General features: G+C 36.2%; 2 protein-coding genes across 5 annotated transcripts in view; one reads left to right on the top strand and one right to left on the bottom strand.

The window, feature by feature from the left end:
- Positions 1 to 51: 51 nt before the first annotated feature.
- On the bottom strand, positions 52 to 1,470 carry LOC100642521 (peroxisome biogenesis factor 10). Its single transcript, XM_003397071.3, has 3 exons — positions 819 to 1,470; positions 487 to 738; positions 52 to 417 (listed from the first exon to the last, which is right to left on the bottom strand). The coding sequence occupies exons 1-3, from the start codon at positions 1,104 to 1,106 to the stop codon at positions 100 to 102; spliced, it is 858 nt and encodes a 285-aa protein (XP_003397119.2). The 5' UTR covers positions 1,107 to 1,470; the 3' UTR covers positions 52 to 99.
- A 1,814-nt stretch (positions 1,471 to 3,284) lies between these two features.
- Positions 3,285 to 22,458, top strand: part of LOC100642405 (ras-related protein Rap1) — a 71,177-nt gene continuing 52,003 nt past the window's right edge. For 2 of the 4 annotated variants that reach the window (XM_012311041.3, XM_012311040.3), the window contains exon 1: positions 3,285 to 3,959. The gene's annotated coding sequence lies outside the window, so the exon portion shown is untranslated. The remainder of the gene's footprint in view (positions 3,960 to 22,458) is intronic. The other 2 variants (XM_003397070.4, XM_012311039.3) reach the window with 1 other exon arrangement.

Raw genomic sequence — 22,458 nt, 5'->3', positions numbered from 1 at the left:
AGTGTGGATCATTTATCCCTAACTTAATAATTAGTGTAAAAAAGAAACATCTGCATGTTGTTTTTTTATTAATTTCTCTTTATAAGTAACTAAAAATATTTATAAATTCATTATATGCACTATTCTAGTAGGTACAACATGTTCTCTACAAAGTGGACACTGTGGTTTAGTATTCAACCAATCAGTAAGGCAAAACCAACAAAACAAATGACCACAGGGTGTGGTAGTTGTTGGCACTTTTTCGAGGCACAATTGGCACATCAGATTACTATGTTTCTCAGTGACTGTTAAGTATTTATTAAAAGGGCTTTCACTGTTCCTGCTTTGCCAGATCTTTAGCGCACACTGTGCAAGCGTAGCGATTCCTAATAGTTTTAATCCCCAACTGATAGTATCAGTAGGCCGATGACCATATACCTTTAAATTTAAAAGAAACTAGAGAATATCTCAACCACAATCATAATAATATTATTGTGTGAAAATTACCTTTGCATAATCTACTCGTGCTATTCTTTTGCCTAAACTATAATAGTGACCAAACATATAAAATAGTCCCTTGTGCACTAATATGAAAATAGGTATCATAGTATACATTTTTGTTATGAAAGAGTTTAAAAATATTGCAGCTGCAGGAGTTAATTTACTATGAGGATGATTGACCGATAATTCTAATCTTTTTAGTAATCTTATCAATGCTTTCTCTCCAAGGCATTCTAAAATTACTGCCAGTACCCTTGCCTGAATAGTAAGTTAAATATTGCATGTTAATAAAGCTTAGTGCATTCTGTTTGCAGTACTTTTAAAGTATTTTAACATACATATATAGATGGAACTTTTTGAGCATCTAAGTTGGCCTGCACAATTCCAGTGTATTCTTCTCCTAACGTCTGGTTCCCCATTCCCGAAGTAAAAAAGAAATAAATTAACTTGAATGGAATGTCTGAATGTATCAGGGGTAGCAATCCAATTCGCCTTTCAAGAATTTGTAGAACATCCACGATCTTATCTCGTAGATATTTAATAAAGTCATCGTCCCTCTGATGTGATCGTAGAATTTCAGCTTGACTCGCAATCTTTAACTTTCGAATTCTTTTCTTTATTTCCATTTTTGGTGAACAACTTGTTAAACTTTCTTTGTACGAAAAATTATGAAATATGATCGCTTTATTGAATTGAACACGAAGAAACCACCAATATTAAAAATAACACTCATTGAATTAATGAATAATGACAAGTAAAATTATTCAAAATAATATACATATATAACCTCAAACATTTAAAAGAATCTTATCACTTTGTTTCTTATTGACCTCTAATGTGACAATTAGAATAAAAATATGTATTTGTTATCTACTAAATGTTCAAGAAAAGTAATAAAAAACCATGTAAATACATGTTTCATAAAAATTAAAAAATGTCGTCAAAATTACATCACGCAATTGCGCGATGAACGTCAATCATAGAGTGTACAATCAATGTGAGAGAAATTTTTTGCAAGTTCAAGTTATTTTCATCTGACAATTTCCATTTTCGATACAGTATAATACTATCTTAATTTTCAGAAAATTAATTTTCTAAACATTTTATATATAATAAAAAATACACATACACGTATACAATTTAAGTATATGTATTCCATATACGTATAGACACACATTTATAATATTAAGAACATAAAATATCTAATATACGTAAACCAATAAATATATCCTATTTTAATTCATAAATAAAGAATTATATACATCTTTGCATATTTAACGCACCATATAGTGATAATGAAATTTAAAAAATGGAAAAACTCACCAGTGTTGTAATATTTCGTTATTTCAAGTAATTAAGTGATTGAAACGAAATGCACTGCTCTTTAAACCATTTAACAACTAATAACACAAATTATTTACTTATAACGTCATTATAAATTGATAATAAGATAAAAAACGAAGCATAAAAACGATTTGAAAAGCAAGAAACAAATGTCTGCTGCAAAGAATTTGAATACGATTACGTGCATTTCCCTAGACAGGAAACGTAACTAGTTGGTTACTTATAAACGACCAAAAATTGTTTCAACTTTTTTCATTTTAAAACACTGCTGCCATTTTTAATTAATTCTATAACGTAAGCACATTATATGTATTCTAATAATCAATTTATTACTAATATATAAATTCTAATCCACACAAATGACTAGTATTTCAAGTTAATTCATAATGAATTAATATTGCCGGCAAAATCGTTGATTGTAAGAACTTGCATTGTAAGAGTTGCAATTTTATTGCCCCATTTAGTTCTTTTATTGTTAAATTAAATTTTTTTCTTATTCACTAAATTAATGAGGTATGGTTAACAAAGTTTTCGTAATTCGTAATATAAACGAGAAAAATAATATTTTATATATACTTCAAGCTGAACTTTGGAAATTTCTTGTTTTATACCAATAACGATAAAATTTAACAAGAGTTTTCATATTACATCATAATTTGAATTTTGGGAATTAAGGGAATTGCATTATAATTTGGATTATGGAAACTCAGAACGGGGTTGCTTTAGGGTAAATATATCTTATAAATTTCTCTAGGCAACTTTTCTCTTTGAAGGTTGTGGGGCAAATGCTGAACTGTTCGACTCAATTCTCTTGCCAGAAGTTACATCGTCTTCTCCACTCCGTGATCAAATCCTTCTAAGGCATTCTTATCACCCTACATGCACCGTAGGACACCCTGTTATCAGGCCGGAACACGTGTGTGCGCATTTCTAAGAATTAATTAGGAAAATATTGGGCTCTCTGTCATCACCCAAAACTATAACATAACATACGCGCATCTTAACTACCTGTCATTGCCATGCCTATGCTTATGGATATTGGTAGCCCGATGATTCTTGTGAGACCTTGACACGTGCTGTCGCCTCCATAAAGGACACGATGCTAACATTACAATACTTTCGTGTAAGCTCGACATCTTGTTATATCTATTTGACATGATTTAAAACGTTCAAACTCGTTTCTCTTAAAATTGTAATTTTTGAGTCGTTGCAGCAAATGAGCGATCTGTATAGAAAATTTCAAACTTCGCTCCCAATTTACATATTGATACCGCCAAATCTAAAAAAAAAGCTAAATTCACACGACAGCGAAAACCGTATTTCAATTGTTATCGACGCAGCGCTGATCGCCATAAGTCGGTAAGGCAGACACGTATCGCGTATGTGCCACTGAGCACAGCCATCTTCGCAGTCTACGTAGCTGCATAGTCTGAGACGGAGGGCAAAGCGGCGAGCAGCAGAGAGGCATCGCCCTAGATAACGGTAGAATCGTGGGCTGGTGTCGTGCTGCTTTTCGCGAAAGTGCTTTGGAAAACCGAGAGGAACCGTATCGAGGCCGTTCGACCGTATCTAGTAAAATCATTATCCGAACTGAGGTTGTTATCCGGTGGTGTGTGGAAGACCCGCCTCGAGCCAGTGATTATCGGCTCATCGAGGCGATCGTATAGAGGACCGTGCCCTAAGGAGCTTTGGTGCACCCGCGGCGCGCGAGATTTTCGACCGAGTGCGGAATTTTCTCAGCCACCGGTGGAGCACGTTTCGTTTCGTTTCGTTCGTAGCGACTATATCTGGTTCGTGGCGACCGTATTAGTCGGCACCAGTCCACGGATTCTCCCCGCGGTCGCTTTCGATGTGTTCGCTACGCGTACGGGACGACGAACCGACCAGCACAGGAGTAGGAAGCGAGTAATCGCCGGAGAATCTCTGTAGATTGGGATATAGTGGGCCGTGGACAAGGACGGAGAACGTACGATAGAAAGGGAGGGAGACGAAGAGAGTGTAACGAAGGAGTGCGCGAGGAAGAAAGAGAGGGACGAATACGAGAGTGCGATAGAGGGCCATTAGATCCGAGGGGTACACGGGTGTACGAGTCGAGTACGCCAAACAGATTCAACGAATATTTTCGAAGGTGCAAGGTAAGGGAAAAAAACCAATGTGTCTCTATAGGGATAATATAGTTATCTAAAAAAAGAACAGCGTCCATACCCCCCTGCGAGGTCGTCGTGGCGTGGCACGCCAGGCAAACGCCGCCGGAAATCATGCACGGTGGTCGCCCGCGCGTTTTCTCAGGCGGTGCCCGATTCTTTGCTAGATTTCTAAGATTAGAATCACATCTCCCTATCTATTATCGTATTTATATATATTCTTGTTTGCAACTTAATCTTACGTCGATTGGTTATTAACACATTGACTGCCATGGTGGTCATGTGGGGTGACTCATATTTTACTAAATTTTTTGGAGCGATTAAAATAATATCAATTTCGTGGATTACCGAATTTCGAATAATGTGATTTGGATAATATTGTCAGAAAAAAGTGTTCAAATACAATATAATATTTGATAGAAATGAAATGTTATGGTGATGTATATTTATTACGGCTCTGAAATATATAAAATTCGCATGGCAGTCAATTTGTTAATTGCATATATAGCGATCGTTTTCATGTGACGATATTTCGTTCGTGTACACGCCGGTTTTCCTGTGTCAAATGATGTCGTCTGGGTGGCTGGAAAAGGATCAGGTTTCCTTATAGGTTAGGTTCGTCTATCGGATCGTTTCATTTCGACTTATCGAATTTACGATAAACGTAGTGATTCGCGCGAAAAGTTGCTGGTTTTAAACATATTTTGGCAAAGATGAATAGCGCATGGAGACTCTTTCGAGAATACTTTCGTCTGTTCGTTCTTCTTCTTCTTCTTTTTGACTGTTCGGTGATTCACGTGAGTCACTGGCAGCGCAGGAAGTGACTCGAGAAGAAAGAAACCCGGCAACATGCAACGACGACGCTTTGTGCCTCGGATATTTATAAGTATATTTATGTAGTCGCACTCGTGTATATGATACTATAGTGTGTGTGTGTATACAGTTATTTAGATCGAATATTATTCGTTTTGCACTCCTGTATTAAACATTCTTATAAAAATCATTTTTTTTTTTTTGCATAAGTTTAATATCGCATCAAATGTTCATAGGTATTAGGGACGCCTTTCGTATTTTAGATTTCAGATGTTGTTTACTAAATTTGCTTACTTGAGAAATTTTATTTTCTTTTTTTACATTGTTTAGAATGGTTAACATTTCTAATGCCATTAACAGACTTCATGCTGTGTTGCCTACTAATATTCTTCGATTTCTGTATATACTTTTTCGAAGTTTACAGTATATGTGATGAAAAACAGTAGCGTTTATTTGTTTACTATGTTTAGAAATTCACATATATTTCTTTGTATTGGAGCCAGATTTTTGTACCGCGTATTATACGCATATATTTAAAGAACTTCTCAAGTTTCTTTGATTCACAGCCATAATATTTTAAAACGTGTGATAGTGTATCACCGTCAATCGATTCGTTATACGTGATTGAACTATTGACTCGAGCGGTGTATGGAATCGTGTATCAATTCTAATGAATTTCCTTCGTGTGAAAATAACGTGTTGTGTTAGTCGCGATAAAAAATTATGGCGTATAATCGACTTTTCTAACCTTACAATGGCACACTTGGTCTTTTATGTTCCCATAAAAATTGTCTATATAAATAAATAATACATATATGTATATGGTCGCCTCTACTCTCTAAAATATTTTCATACTGACACATATAACTTGAGTAAGTGTGTTAGGAAAAGACGAGCTCGATTTTGAACAGTAGAAAGTTTAAGTTAGTACACCCTAGTTTTCAGAAGTGCAAATGTATTTGGCATGACAAAAGAGGTAAGAAAATCATTTTCGCGGACAGAATATTTCTATGTTTAGTGATTCGATATTTAATTCGAATATTTCGTGTAATTTAATGTTTGACACAATGAACGAATGAATAGGAGGCAATTTTTTAAATGTTTATTAATAGTATTTAGAAATAGTAACACTAAAAATAAATAATTGATTGTCCTGTACGATCTTAAATTGTATCATTAAATATAGTTTTTTTATGCAAAATATAAACATCGAGTTTCATAACCTCAAACTGTATGCATATGTATCTGAATCTACATCAATGCATATAAGTAATAATGTGCGTACGTATGTGGTAGTGTATATAATGTACGTTAATAAAATTATCTAGAATATTTTACATGATTTAAAAGTGTGAAAGTCTCACCTAACCTAAAAGACTCTAGTGTACAATTTGATAGTCCAAAGTCCACAGACACAGGGTGCCATTACATGGTTAATTCAACGCACGGAATTTTTGTGATTTTGTGGTTATGTTCTGCGGAGACGTTCTTTGTCGATCAAATCTGGTGCAGATAAGTTGCCATTCGGATTTATTGTTGACACAGATAGACGACAGAGGTGGAAGCTAATTATTAACGCTGTTGAATCGTTTCGACGAAGAATGCAACGCGCTGTCATGTGACCCGTAAATTCTGTTTCTATGGCAGTCGGGAGCGTTCGTTTTCGTGAAAACAGGTTATAACAGCGTATCGTTGCCACGGTTGGAATCACATTTGTGGTAAATAATTATTGTAATAAATGAACTCGTTGCTAGTTATTTGTATTCGTATTATTTAATTTAATTGAACGCGCGTCGAGTTTTATTTTGTTCTTATTAATGGTAGTTTGGTATTAAAAATTCCACGGTTTAATATTTATCAAGTGAATTAATGAATAAACGCGGTAAAATAATGAAACTCGCAGCAACTCGCTGGAAACGAGAATGGTGAAGGTGGCAAGTTATCAGGAGCGAAGTAGATAACGAGTTTGAAAGCCACCGCGTGGCTAATTTAACGCGAGTTATTTTTAGTCATCTTTTTGAAATTCGATACGTCAATTTATTTATCCGCAGAATTCCGTGTTTAACTGGCAGACGAAAGAACGGACCGTGCAAATTGAAGTCGTTCGCTCTTGAATAACATTAACAGTAAACCTGTTATTTAATTATTTCGTTCTTCCTTACATTCATAAAATCTGATTAATAAAATGAAAGGCCAGAGACATATTCTATAGAAATCTTTCAAAGATTACTGACAAGCGATAGGATAATTTTTCACCTTTTTCGTTTTAAGTTAAATAGAATTCCGTAGATATATCGATATTTATTTATTTTCCTCTCTATCGGTAAACATTTGATAGCTCGTTACATGAAATTCATAAAAACAGAAAAATATTTTATAGGAATTTTTTGATATTTCTGACAGGATGTACAATTTTATACGCTCTTTCGAAGTTAAATGTAATTCCGGAGATAAACCGGTATTTAGCCATTTATTCTTTCGTTACTTAATTTCACAGAAAAAAAAAATATAAAAATCGAATGCTATCAACGAAATTAAACAAATCGAATATATTTCGGCGATTGAATTTTATTTTTAATAACGAAATAAAAAAAGTACGTAAATAGAAGTTCCTCTAATTCTCTTTAATGCTATAAATCAATCTCTCGTGGAAAACCGTATACGTATACGACGAACTCTTTTATTATCTTCAATAGAAGAGATAAATAAAAAAAGACAGACATATACATATATATATATTTCATCACGTTCAATTTAAATTATAACATGAATAAAGATGATTTGCCGAACGATATTGGCAACCGTTTTTCCCCTACTCCTTTACCCTTTCTCTCTTTTTCTCTCTTTTGCTCGCTCTGCTCGCCGATAAAAAACGAATTCCAATCGTCGAACGAACTAACTTACAAAGTCCTGGAAATTTCGCGCATATTTTCAGGCGTGACGCAATATCCGAGATACGAGATAACGAGGAGAAGGTGCCGGATATATACGAGGGGAAAAAATCAGATCGGGAAAGAACACGATATGGTTTCGTTTCTCGAGATAAGTTCTAGGGGAAATGTTGCGTGTATCGAGAAAAAAAGTTCGAATGGTGCAGCAATGACGAACGATAAACAATGGAGCTCAACGTGACGAATGTCAGCCGGACGAACGTTTTCAGTATTTTGTTTGGCTATGTTGGTGATACTGGTAAAGAGAATGGGGAAAAAGTTTTCTGAGTGAAATACATATTTGGTAATTTTTGTTCGTGACATTTTGTACGTATGTAATATTGTTAGACCTTTCTGTTGGGAATATTCGCCTCGGGATTTTTGTTCGTAACATGTTCATTAGGAGGCATTTTTTGGTTAGGAATATTCTTTTTAGGATATATCTTTGATATTTTTAGCCGAATCGTTTTAAAAGAATTGTAATATATTTTTGAATGTTTATATTTAGTTTTAGTTTCATTTGTAAATGAATTAGTTTCTATGTGTCTAGGGAATTATTGTAAGTAGGTAGGTTCTTTGCAAATTTCACTAGGAAACTTTGTAAGAGCAACTGTAAAAATGCGAAGTTAAAGTAACAAAATATTTGGGTAGAAAATTTATATGGAAAACGAGGGCAGCAGAGTTTTGTCAGGTTTTTTTTTTTTTAGTATACGTTTCATTATATTGTGCGTTTCAAGCAAGTCAGCAGGTCGGTGAGTAAGTTTCGCAAGGACAATAAAAATGTTTAGCTGTCGTCGAGTTTCATGATGGCGTCGTACGTCACCGAGGAATACAGCTAGCGATGATTTCATTACCTATTATTTGGGTGCACGCTGATTCAGATAAATATCGACCTTAGCCTCCATAAATAAATAGATGGTACAATACACATTCTCATAGTTTCACGACTAATTTCCTCTTTTATCTCATCGCTCGAATTCTTCGTATTCTCATTTTTTCCCGAATTAGAAGATTCAACGAGCTTTCAAATTTCTAACCTTACTTGGATTTTGACAAATCGGGCAATTCTTTCACCCGAAAAATAAGGATTTCTTTTCTCTAAGTTCGCGGATCTAGGGAACTCTGTTTCAAAATCAGGAAACTTGGAGATTTCCCTTCTCAAAATTTAGAAATTTAAGGATCTTTTTCCCTCGGATTGGAACGTTTGGCAGTGCTCTTTTACAATATCCGAACTTCCATATTCCAAATTTTATCCCAAAATCCCATAGACGCACAATCGTAAAAATATCGACTTTTATAAAAACGATAAAACACTGTTTATTTAACGCGTGATATTTAATAACAAATAAAGAGAAATATCTACTCTAATTTAGATAAATAAGATACATAGCAATACGTTACTGAGTCCTTAAAATAAAAATTGTACGCATATCGCTAAATATACATGGCAGATCGTATCGTTCTAATTATACGTATCACATTTTAAGGTGGAGCATACTTCGCCAGTGTCTATGAAGCAGAGTTCCGTGCAAAATTACTATTACGTTCGCTCGGCGAGGCGAGAGTGACTCATGAACTAATGCAATCATTTGTAACGCTCGCTACGCGAGAAATGACGTAACGAAAGTGTATCGCGTCATATCCGCGTTATTCTCAACGATACTTTTCCACATTTTATCGCGTCACAGTGTCGCTCGCGTCGATTCGATCTCCTCTGCTCTACATTCTATCGTTTTCTATTTCATAGCTCGTTCTCTCTACACACCAGTCTCCTACCTATTATATATATCGAACTACTTAGAAAGTTTCAATATTTTTATGGCTATACAGCGGTCAAGTTTGAAACCGATCTGAAAACGTATAATATTCTATGAAGATATTATACGTACATATTATACAGAAAATTATTATATAAAAATTATCGAAGGATATTTAACCAGTTAGCTGTTGCGACCTCTTTGATATGCGCGTAGCTAAAATGTGTCGCGTTGTTCACGCTGTATACTGTTTTTTCGTAATAAATAATTATATCTTTTTATTTCGTCTCTGCCTGCAAATACTCAAAACATCTTCAAATTTACGGATATATTTTAATTTTCGGCGAAATTTCAATTTAAACTTCAGGTTGTAACTAGATTTTACGCCTGACGAGTATACTCGTCGAAACACGAAATATTGCCATTGCTTCGCGACGAGTATACTCGTCGAAAGCAGGTAACCGGTTGAAAGAAACGTACGGTCAATTTATACAATACCATCGCCCTTTCCGCTACGATTCAGCCTCAACCATCCACACCGAAAAATATAATTCCATCCGACAAATGAATCTTCTTCGATCTCGTTTCGTTTAATTAGAATTTTTCTCAATTTTTGTCATGGAACGTTTTCGAGAAAAGCGCGATAAATGGACTGTATTTTCACGATTTTACAATTCGCGTCGGATGGATTAAAGCGAAAACAATTGCAATTGTTTATCGTAGAAAACGTCGCTGCGACGTAGCTAATTAATAATAATCTTATAATAATCTTTCGATGAAAGTATCCGACAAAACGACATCTCATACGCATCGCAGAGAAAGGACATTTTGAGGTGAACCACGTGCGTGTCCATGTATTACGCGTTGGATTACATATACTTTGAACTTCGATAATGTTAAAGTGCCGCAAGATTTCTTCAGTTTTCATTCCAAGTTTCTAACTTGCCATTTATTTTTGCAGAACATACATGCTCACCCTTTCCGTAGAGAGACTTCCCTCGAATTTATCTACCCTTGATAACTGCACGCTTATTTATAAGTTATTGGTTCTTTATTTATAGTGTAAACTTTGCTTAGTAGACTTTGACGAATAAATGCTTATCGATACTTATCGCTTGATCCGGCGGAATGCGGTTTCTCAGTCTGTTCGCAGTCTTTTTTAAGAAACTTCTATTCTACAAGCAGAATTTAACGCTCAACATCTGTTGCTCGTACGTTCTATTGTCTAAGATCCATGATCTACGTTCCGTCGAACGAGACTCGCTATTTTTGCACTTATTTTCTATTTAGACAAACTTCCTTTTTTTTTTCTTTTTTAAGAAACCAAGAGTCAAATGGATCTCTTTCAGATAGGAAATTGAAGATTTATGACCAGCTTTAAGAAGTGGTTTTTGGTAGCAAAGATCGAATTTTTCAATGACAAACGCCGACATATCGTAATTTTCTTTTTGAAAAATAAAAGAAGCTAACTGCGAGACGCCCGGAGTCAAACGTATTTGGTTTAATTCCAAAGTCTGATATTTGCAAAGATTCATAAAATCTAGAAAGCGCTTTAAAAGGGGAGTTTCTATTTTTCATCAGTTTACTTTTAACAAATTCGATTAGAAAATACAGGTTCTTGATTCGAAGGGACACTCCTGAACTCAAAAGTTTCGAACATTTTAGGATTTCGAGAGAGATAGTGGCTTCCTTAAATAAACGAATATCTTGTTTATATCGCTATCTTATAGTACTACGACCGTAATCAATTGTAATTGACCGTAATATTTGCAACATGAACGCTTAAAATTATTATTAAGATCGCGGATGTTTGTGCAAAGTCGTATTTTTGTCAATATAATTTTCAAGCTTCAGAGAGAAAGATGTTTTATCTATTAAACTTCAAATTTCCCACAAATTCATAAAAATTTAATCTAATTTAATTGTATCGTTATTTCATTCAAAAAAAAAAGAAAAAAGTTGTTTCACCTAAAAAGCAAAAAAAAAATGCTCATTTTTACGAAATGACTTAGAAGCGAATATTCCAATCTTCCACGAGATATTAAAAATCAGACCTTACGGTAGCGAGGTTGAGAACGAGGAAACAAACTGATTGTGTAAAACAAGTTATCGAGGTAAAAAAAAAAAAAAAAAAAAAAAGAAAAGAAAAGACAGAAAAGTAGAAGGCAACTCGAAAGAGGATGGTAAATTAGCAATGGTCGTTTAAACGGTTACGGAAGCGGCGATATATCTTCGGTGGCACTTCTGGCTATGTACTATATTTGAAAGGGCGATACATCGCCGCTTGCCACTAAAAGGGTTGATATAGATGCACGCGTTATGCCTCTGTAATCGATAGTTTCAGACTAGCCTCGACTACGTACTCGATTACCATAGCGCGATTATGCTGTTAGCTCGAATTCTAAAGGCAAATCTATTTGCTGTTATCGAAGAATTTTCTACATCGTGAAAAAACCGAATTTCCTCCTTTGGTAGAGAAAATCGTTTCGAACACGTAAATATTTTGGCCAAAATCTCGAAGATTCTGCGATTTTTCTAACTATAATAATCGTCCAGCTGGAAATTTGCAATTGTACAATCTTTTTACACGAAAATCTGCTATCTGGGAAATTTCATGGATTCTATGTACATTGCGAAACTGTATATCCAATTTTGTACGGAAAAATCTGCTACCCGCAACGCTCGCACGATTTTTCTATTTTGAAACTTGCTACGATCTACGTTTGCAGGATTTTATTCATTTTAATTAATTAGAACCTGGTAGCCGCGACGGACGAGAAATTTGTTTATTTCGAGAGCTGCTATCTATGTGTGCGAGTTTCTTGCAAATTATGAAACTGTACAATTTTATACGTCAAAATCTGGTACCTAGGATGATTGGCAGATTTTTATAAGTTTATAATAAAACTTTGTACGCTAAAATTGTCGTCTCGCGCGGCGTACCGAAGCCGCATATTTCTAACGCACTTTGTGGAATTTTATAATCGAGCTAATCTTTCTTATCAGCTTGTTTCCTGTTACGGGAACACGCGAGTACTGTGTTCGAAGGATGTTGATGACGGGGAAAAAATCTTCCTACTTAAATAACTAATGTCCGTAGACATCGTAATTCTTGTTAGTTTTACTCGCTAGAAAATTCTATCCAACACACTACACACACACACACACACACACATACGGTACACCGTTGAAGCTTCATTTCCTTTTGCAATGTACGAATTAACTGTGCCACGATCTGTAAATTATTTCCAACCCAATAATATTTTTCCATTATCAACGAATTCTAGTAAATCTAGCGCCTAAACATCTTCAACGGCAAGCTATAAAAAATCGAATAAATTAGGGAAATTAGTAAATAAACGTGGCGTTAAAAAAGCAGTTCTCCTGCGTAAAAACCAACGAATATAATTCACAATGGATTGATAGGATCGAACGTTCGGTAACTGGAATAAAAGTCAGGTGAAAGCGGACGAACAGAATTTAACGCGTTATATGCTATCGTTTTCTTTTTCTCCTGCCCACTGGAAGAAAAACTTGGCAAAGAGAAATTTACACGAGTCGAAGTCGTATTAAAAAAGAATCCGATCGAGCGGAATTATTCATTCGGCCGGAGACTCGTTTGCAAACCATTTCCATATTGAACGAGCTAGTTCACCAATACCCTCTTCTTACTACCTGCAACGAACGAATTAACATGGCGTATTAAACGCGATAATATCGATGGAACTCGACCAATAGATCACAGCTAACGACTAACATTCCCCCGAAATCGTCACGTTCTCGTGTAATAATTGTGACAATTTCAGGGCTAACGGTCGCAACAGAGTCGTCAATTAAAATATCTGACCAACCTGTTCGCCATTCCAAAGGTCAACGGACGTAGGTTGATGCGTTGAAGAAACTTGTTCGATAGGATCCGTCGTTCGAGAACTTTGGCAGCGGAGTATAAAAAGCGGAGTATTAAAGCGAACGCTTGAATTTGATTTGCAAGGCATTAGATTTGGAATACAAAACCTGTACGCTAAAATACGGAAAATATTCAAAGTATAACAGTCATCGTAATATTCGATCGACGAACTAAATTTTTACTCAGATTCCATCTGCTTGATCGAGTTTGTACGAGTACGAATTTGCGTAAAAATCAGCGCTCTAACGACCACGTCGATTCTCTGTAGTTTTGCGCGTCTACCAACATCGGTAATATTACGATCGAGCACCAGGTTCGGACATGCATTTTCCAGCATCGAAGGAACCTTCGACTCCATCGTCACGGGAAAACCTCTAGCAATTAAATTCCATTATCACTTTTCCACCACCAAACCGATTCTCATTTTCTCGTCTCGATCACGACGAGAAAAAAAGCTCGCAGCAATTAAATCGAGCGACGATCGACGAGCACACGGCGATATCGGATTTCCTCGGGCGAGACAAATCGATAGTCTGCGACGTATCATCAGCAAGAAATCGTATAGATTTTAAACCTGCAGTCTGCGGTATCGAATTCGAAGTCGTGTGCGGGCTATCGTTTACAAAATCGAATCACCGTAACTGCTTACAACAACGTCGCTGGTTCGACATCGCATCCCGTCGCCACTATTATTTTATCTTTTTGGTTTACTTTTACTTTATATCGTACGTTATTGTATTTATTTATTTGTTTCAGTTTGATAGCCCAGGAATTGTGTTTGTCTTTGCAATAGTTTAATAAAACAAAACGGAAACCAGACTTACAGATAACAACAACGACGCGAAATTATATCAATTCTTTGGTCACCTCTCTTCTCTTTTTTCTGTAAATGTTTCATTTCATTTTTATTTTATTTTCATTTTATGCATAATCCTTGGCTTGCGGCTTCGGATGACTTCCGGTTTGTTATATACTCGCCTCGTTGTTACGCTTATATATTCCGTAGCTTTGTATACTAGTATACTATATTTATTGCATAATATCACGTCTTTATTGCCCCTTTGTTCGGTCTAATGGAACCTTAATTACTAATTCTTTCTTATCTCCTCGTAAATTGTTTCTTTCTTTCGCCGGAGTCTTCTAATTTTTCTGAAATTTTTCTGAGAGATTCATTCGCTGCTTTGTGGAAGCAGAGAGAGGCAGCGTGCAGCATCGTGTTTTACAAATTTTCGCTCTTAATATCACAATCGATCACGAAGGTTTCTATCTTTACGTTGGTCCAAAGATTAGGGCTAAAACACGCTAAATACTTACTATTATCTAGTATCTTATAAAAAATACTTTCTATCATCTTCAAAACCCAACCTAACCCCAACCTAACCTCAACATTGTCGTTCGGACAGTCGGGCAAGAGTAACCGTGCAGAATTCGCAGAAAATTTCATCTTCGCTGAAAGATTCATTTTTGAAGATTCGAAGGTCAGGAAAAAGTCAGATGTAACGAAAGGCGGAAAATAAATATCGTACAATTACAGATTCTATAACGAGCAGTTTTTCTCTTTATCGACTCTAGGCTCTGTAGGCAACTTATGGTACAATTTGAAGACGTAGGCAGTGCACAGACTGCGTGTATACGCGAGAAGCGTAGAAAAATATAAAATAATCAAGATGCGATAGTCGTTGATAATATTTAGCGGACGAAACAGATCGCTACCTGCGTTTAATGGTCAGAAAAATACAAAGTCGTACGTGTATCGAATATTCGTGATCTAATTACGGCTGATACATTGAATGGAAGTAAGGAATGGAAATTGAAATAAAAGAACGCCGGAAGGTTGTACAGCGATTGTAAAGAAGCAGATAGGAGATACATTGAAAGGGGTAAATTTAAGGGAACCCATTAACTTGCCATAAGGTTCACGAACCTATGAGTCATTTTGCGTCACGCAATGACACGAAGCATGTAAGCCCTACAATTTTCTTGGCTGACCGTGTAACGCATCGCTGGTGCTTCCAAGAACCGTCACGATATCGTTCAGTCTTTGCGGAGCCTCTGTTTTCTCCTCCTTTCTTTCCATATTTTTCCACTCGAAGCTTTTCGACTCGCGATTACGATAACCTCGAGGATCATCTTCGCTGCTCTTTCACGCTTTTTATTAATATTCTTACGATTGTTGTTGTTGTTGTCGTTGTAGTAGTATATTAACCGACCATTGATAGATAAGTTCGCTTTCTTCTTTGTAAGGTTAGGTTAGGTTAACGATCGAGATTTTTGAGGTTAGAAAAAGTTTTGAAGATAATCTTAAATTTTTAGGTTATGGTGTTTGTTACGTTTGACTATTATCGTTATATATCGTATGTTTGATAATGTATTAATGCAGCGGTAGAACGATGTCGGTTTTTCTGATGTCTTTTAACGTTAAGGTCGTTGGGAAAAATATTTTCATGTAAAACATAACCTATTAGACGTACAAACATCGAATTAGTTTCTCTATCTAACGTATAATTCCGTTATCATATTCTATATGTTTATTATCAAGTATACAATATGAGAATTTCAACGAATGTTCATTTTTCTAATGAATTTATATTTATTATTGTATTTACATTATATTTCTTCTATTTTATATTTCATTAACACAGCTAACGAACGGTGCTAGGAAAATTCGAATCGTATGGTGTTTTTTAATGTCAAGGTTGGCACACGAAAGCTCTAGGATCAGCATTTTAATTTCAAACATAGTTACAATCGGTTAAATGTGAAAGCATCGAATTCCATATATTTATTACTGAGCGTACAGTATGGGAATTTCAATAACGAATGTTCATTTTTCAAATGTCAAAGCGTTACGAGAATTTTTTGTCGGGCATCCGCGCTGATTTTCAAATTCATTGAAAATACGTAGTAGGATATAAGTACGTACAGAGTAACTTTTACCGGTCATCATTTATTCAGATCATTCATATAGTCGATTTTATCCATTCACAGGAATATCTGATTCGGAGGTGAACGTACCGAAACTCTAGTTTCTAAAGCAACGTATTCGCACAGTATCTTTCATCTATCGTTCGCGGAGGCGAAAATTTCCTGATTACAGTTTTACGAACCATCGTTCATTTTATCAAGCTGCTAAAAATCAAAGAGTAGTTGCTCATAATGGCACCGCTCATCAAAGATAAACGTTATCGTTTAATTATCTTTTTTACTCCGCAGCTCTTCGTCTTCGAAGTCTTTGCAATCTTTTCCCCACCGCGAAAATATTCCGAATAAACGTAATTATCCATTGAGGTTTTATAATGAGATTCTTCATAATTCCATTACATTAGTCTGTACATTACCCTATTTTTTCTTGCGCATTGTAATATCGAGAAGAAGAAGAAAAATCTTCTCTAAAAGCTTCTGCATCTCAGATTACCAATACTCGATCCGTATCTTGATTTGTCAATGTTTGCTCTCTTTCAGTAAAATGAAACTGTACAAACTCTGCAGCGATCTGTACGAACGTTGCCAAATTTTTATTCGTCTCTTGTAAACTGTATCAGCGTTCAAAAATTTTCGTATTTTTCTTTGATCTATTAAAACATCGGAAACAGAAAGAATTCTGCGTAATCGTTTCGTTAAAAAGAAGAAGAGACGAACTTATTTAAAAGTAAACAAATGGAATCTAAATGTTATAACAAGCAGATACTTCAGTTCGTATATTTTCGCATATTTCGGCACGTTTAAGCTTTCCACAAATAGGTGGGAGATGATCCAAGTCTGATAAAATCAATTTCGAATTCCCAGACAGAATATGCCGACTTTTAATAGCGCCACGAATGTTGATATCAGTGAAATATGGCCAAGTGAGTTATTTTCGTGAAACGGTAACGAAATCTCGCGAGAACGGTGGTTGTTAAGCGAGGAAATTTTATTTGAATGATTTTATTTGAATATTTACTTTCAAACTGCTTCTGACGAACGTCTCTTTCTAAGTGTTCCATTTTAATCAGAAAAGTTTCGGACACCCGGTATGTTGTCCAGTGATGGCTCGATGACTATGCTGTGACAATATTAAGCGAAGTACAGGGACGGTAATTTTGATAATGCAAAGCTTAATGCGGTTAGTAGTGGGCCTCATCGATTTTGTATCGCAGAAGCTATTCGCTTAGAGTAATCACCTGCCAGGCCACGATTAATTAATCTAATTATCTCATCTCTATTTTTCTCCTTAAGTTCGATTACTTGTAAATATTTCTTTGCCGTCGAAAATATTTGAGATTTTCTGTATTCGATTAGCGTCGTTGCGCTTGTGGCAAATTCGGAGATACAGAAATGTGTAACAAGCTCGAAGCATAGTGCTCGTTCTAATATCTAACGGGTCAGACAAATTTTTCAATAAATCTCAATTTTTTAATTTCGTTTATAGAAATGTAGATTCGCAAGAATATTCGCAGCTTAGATATCATTGATAAATGCAAAATATCGATATAGATAAAAATGATATAACACGAAATCATTTGTCCCATCCATTGAATATTATAGTACTATAATACAATACTTGACGTATTTTCGAACACCGTACACGTTCTGCGTATTTTGCCACTTTTAACGACGTTGTTCCCCATTTCTAACTATTTTGTCATCCCATAATTACGTAACGCCGTTTCTTATCTTACTTTGGGCAAACGCGCGTATCATGTTTCGCTGATGTGTTTACAGTACGCGATTCCTCCCTTTGTTTCGTAAAGAGTATCCTCACGGCAGTCTGTAGCGTGCGTCCAAGGCAATTGGATCGGCACTTTTTTCACGTTAAAAAAAGTTGTGAAATGAGCGTCGACGATATAACCGTCTGCGACACTGTACGGCAGAGGAATTCAAAAAAAGCAGTACCGCTAAAGGATGCTGTTACAAAAAAACATGCTCGAAGTACGTATACGGTGAGTACATGTCATAAACGTGGGAGCAACCGTGAAAGAAACGGTTTTTAAGCGGTAAAAAAATTCAACGACAGCGAACGAGTAAAATCAGCGCCCAGTGATATTTTATAATTCGAAACTTGGAACATTTTTTCCATAATGTGGACGAAAAATAGACGAAATAGGTGGCGGAAGGCGACTATTAAAAATGGACACGAGCATTAATTTTCTCTCCGCGAAGCTAAAGTCAAAGGACGATATTACTTATGCTTCTTGTCCCAGTTACGCGAAACGTCCCGATTATAAACACAAAGATAGAAATTAATTAGAAAGATAAAAATTACAGAGATGGAAATTATCAAGGCGAAGATCGTAGAGATCAAAACGAATACTTAGGATGTTAAAAATTACGTCGGTGCGAGGTAAAAATCTCCAACGAGATGAGATTATCAATGGTGGCTGTGGTGATATTTCTCGCGGAATTGTTCGACGTATAATCGATGGGAGAGAGTGTCCCTGTTCGTCGTGTGGAAGGAAAACTCGCGCTATTATTGCAGGGCTCGATATAAGTGACGTTTTATGTAACAAAATATTGAGGTTCGTGCGAGATACCTGTTACCTTGTAGCTCATTTGTTACGAAATGAAATGTAAGAGAAGAGAGGAGGAGGTCGCTGGTTGCGTTCCGTGGATGTGGAAAATGGCGCAGAGAGGAAGGAGGACGTCGTGCCGGGAATTACCAGCGAACGGATCTTTCTTGTTCTCTCGAAAATTGTGAAATCACAACGACGAGAATCGAGAGGAAATTTTCGAAATGAATCTTTAAGAGAGTCGTTCCTCCAGCGTCTTTTTACTTCGGCAACTTAAACACAGGAGAGGAAAAATGGATTATTCGCGACGAAAGTTACAACGAGGAAGACGAGAGAGAGAAAATTTTTGGTAAAATATACAGGTGGACAGTATAGAACATCGTTAAAAAAGAAATAGAGCAACTGTTACTTATAGCAGCTTCTTTTAACCGATCTGTCTCCTCTCTTTGAATTTCATCGATGTTCGCTTGTACTTAATATTTTATAGTTAGCTTTTGCTTAATATTACAGCGGAATTTTATTATACAGGATATTAACAAGAGAGAGAGAGAGAGAGAGAATTCTCGTCTGTAATATTCTATAATTTGTCTTTTCCCCGAGTTTTGTTGATACAAGTTTTCGTTTAATTTCAAGTTGAAGAAACGAAGGGGGGGGGGCGAGGGTGGTGCAATGCAAAGGGAGAAGCAAAGAGAAAATGTGATTAATAAAACGGAGGAATTTGGAACGGGAATAGATCAAATTATTCGGAAAATTCTTCCGCATACAGTATTTTAGCTCGTTTAATATTTTCCGTTTCTTTGAATTTTATTTAATATTAATCTCATTTAGTCCGAGGCAAAGAGCGAAGTTACCGGGTCAGAATTATAATCAACATATTGACTTTTTATTTCGCAACTGGTTATTCAAATTTCATAGAAATTTATTACTTTTAACCTGGGAATTTTCAACGGGCCGTTAATTGAGAAATAAATCAAACGAGAAGACCGGAGCGTTGGAACGTTCGCTGCGAACAGTTTAGATCCGCCATGGTGCATCAGCCTTTATTGGCTGAATTAGAAATTATTAGAGGTTAAACTCTACATCGGTAAAAAAAAGCCTCGATGGAACACGATGGAACGTGTCCTCCTATTGCCACGACCCTTTTATAATAATTCTCGTATCTCTGGACGCTGGAATTACAACAAAACGCTACCTGAGAATCCTCTCGTTAAAATTCGCTTTTCCCTCTGATTAGTTTCCCGTACTTTGGTAAATACCAAGGCCTAACTTCTTCGTAGATATTCTCTTCACCACGCACAAAGTTCAATTGTCCTAGCATGCAGTTCGCGATTTTCCAATTTCGAACTTCCACTCGATGTTTCGACCACTGTTTCCATCTATCGACTTTTTCTCTATCTATCCGGGATAATGATTTCCGAGTTGAGCATTGAGGGAAAATCTAATCGACGAATATCATGGCCGAACGTGTTACAACTCGATTACAATTATCAACAACTGGCCGATTTATCAGATAAAACGAGATATGAATGGAAATTTGATTTTTCCCATTCGTCGATTCGCGCGAATCGAAAGTTTGGTGCGTTAATGCAAATTTAATAGACAAATATCCCGTGCAACTCCCTTTGTTTACTATGCTCGAACACGATTATTAATTGTTATCGAGTTTCCAGCGAATTACATGTATTACGGTGTTCCGTTTCGATGACGTGTACAATACGAGCACAGGGATTTGGAAATCGTAATTAAGGTTACTTGGGGCCGTTTAGCAGCGGCCAATTACGCTGCGATGTTAATTAGTCGTTTGTTCTTGGCCACGAAACGTCGTACGATGCGGAGTTTGAACGAGAATCAGTTCGAACAGAGATCAAAAAATTCGTATAACGTGCAGTCTTCGTTAAACTCGCTGTTAGAAAGGTTCGACGCGAGTGAAAGTTTTTTTCCTATTCTTTTTTTCTTATCGCATCTTTGTTGATATTTCTCCTACTTTTTGCCTCGGTAGAAATATCTCGAATATTCGTTTCTTCGTCTAACCACACACGGCGACGTCTAAGGACGTCCAGAGGACACGCGAATTCGCGTCTTGCACACTTTGCGTGGTATTTTATGAAAATGTTAAATAATGTTAAATAAAATATGGGAAAAGCAGTGGATGCTACAAAGAAAATGTTATGGCGATATGTTCGATACAATATTGGTCGCTGGAAAAGTCTGTTCGAATTTTTAAAGAATGTAACAAGATAATAAATTTTCAAGCTTTCAAGCGTATCACGTTACAAAACGTTACGAATGTTCAACGTTTCAAACGTAACGAACGCTATATGATAAAAATTAGCAAAAAAGAGTGTACGATGAACGAGCAAGCTAATCTTCAAGTAATCAGATCCTCGCGTGCAGACGTTTTTTTATCGACACTCTATCGATTCTGTTGAGGAATTGGCGTTCGTCTCCGCGTTATGCTGCAGCGTGACGATATTATCGAGCGATAAGATGGGAATCGAACGAACGATTGTTTTGATTTCTGCGCGTTTGCACGCAGCGCTGTGCGTGGTGGCGGCCGAAGCAGAAATAACGCGGCACGTCACGCTGAAAAATCTCCTGTATCTTCAATCTACGACAATGAGGCTTCTTGCTAATTAGCCTTGCTTCCCTCCTGTTCTCTGTCTACTTCTCGTGTTTTATTTCCTTCCTTTTTTCTCTTCTCTTCTCTTTTTTTTCACTCTTCTCCTTTCTGACTTTTCAGCAGATAATTTTGCGTCGGGTTTTGGCCAGACTTAAAATATTAAAAAATACCCAGATGCTTTTAGTTTTTCGGGCGGAGAAGCTTTTTAGCGTTACTGGTATATAACATTTTTTTTTTACGAAAAAGATCATTGAGACAAGGTTGATACGCGTTAAATTTTCTAGGCATTTTGCCGCTCTTTAATTAACACGATTTTTACTTTCTTAAACGACGTAATGTGTTCAGAGATTGGTTCCAGCCTTGTAGATTTTCAACGCTGGAATCAGAATTGCGACAAAGCGAAAGAAACGTAAGAAAATTTTCGAGAAACTGAAACCGAAGATAATATCGAAGATAATCTTCTAATTAAGGTAACGTTAAATTGTACTGCGAGATGATGCGATTTTATAGACACAGCATCGGAATATAATCCGACCTTATCATTTGCAATTACGGAATTAATTCTGATAATCGTGTTCCTTTAATTTTAATTAATCATGTACAAGGCATTCAAGTATTAAAAGTCGCTAGTTATGGCGTTAATATTAACGAAAAATCAGTTCGGGAGTATCAAATGATTTTTCCACCGGAGAATACCCAAATATTGGGCGGATTTTGCCATTAGGTGCCAATGACAAAATCCGCAGTCACTTAGTTGCCAACCCAATAATTATGAAATCGATCGAAATGTTGGTGAAAGGTGGTTCCTCGGCCGCTCGATATTTCATGAATATTTCACAAATATTTCACTCCGAATTTCGTGCCTCTGGACGCTTTAATTACACACCGCTCTTCGCTCTTTATTCGATCGATCGCACGATGGAAATGGTCGAAAAGTATTCGCATTACGTTGGTTGTGTTCGATACGAATGTTTCTC

The sequence above is a fragment of the Bombus terrestris genome, chromosome 8, assembly GCF_910591885.1.
Source record: "Bombus terrestris chromosome 8, iyBomTerr1.2, whole genome shotgun sequence".
In the NCBI taxonomy this organism is placed as follows: domain Eukaryota; kingdom Metazoa; phylum Arthropoda; class Insecta; order Hymenoptera; family Apidae; genus Bombus; species Bombus terrestris.
The sequence above is the reverse complement of the archived record's forward strand: the minus strand, read 5'-3'. Positions and strand labels throughout refer to the sequence as shown.

Excerpts from the sequence above, each read along its gene's own strand:
- LOC100642521 (XM_003397071.3), bottom strand. The coding sequence starts at position 1,106 with ATGGAAATAAAGAAAAGAATTCGAAAGTTAAAGATTGCGAGTCAAGCT. Across the intron at positions 739-818 it reads AAAAAGTTCCATCTATATAT|GCAAGGGTACTGGCAGTAAT; the intron begins GTATGTTAAAAT and ends CTTACTATTCAG. Across the intron at positions 418-486 it reads CACGAGTAGATTATGCAAAG|GTATATGGTCATCGGCCTAC; the intron begins GTAATTTTCACA and ends TTAAATTTAAAG.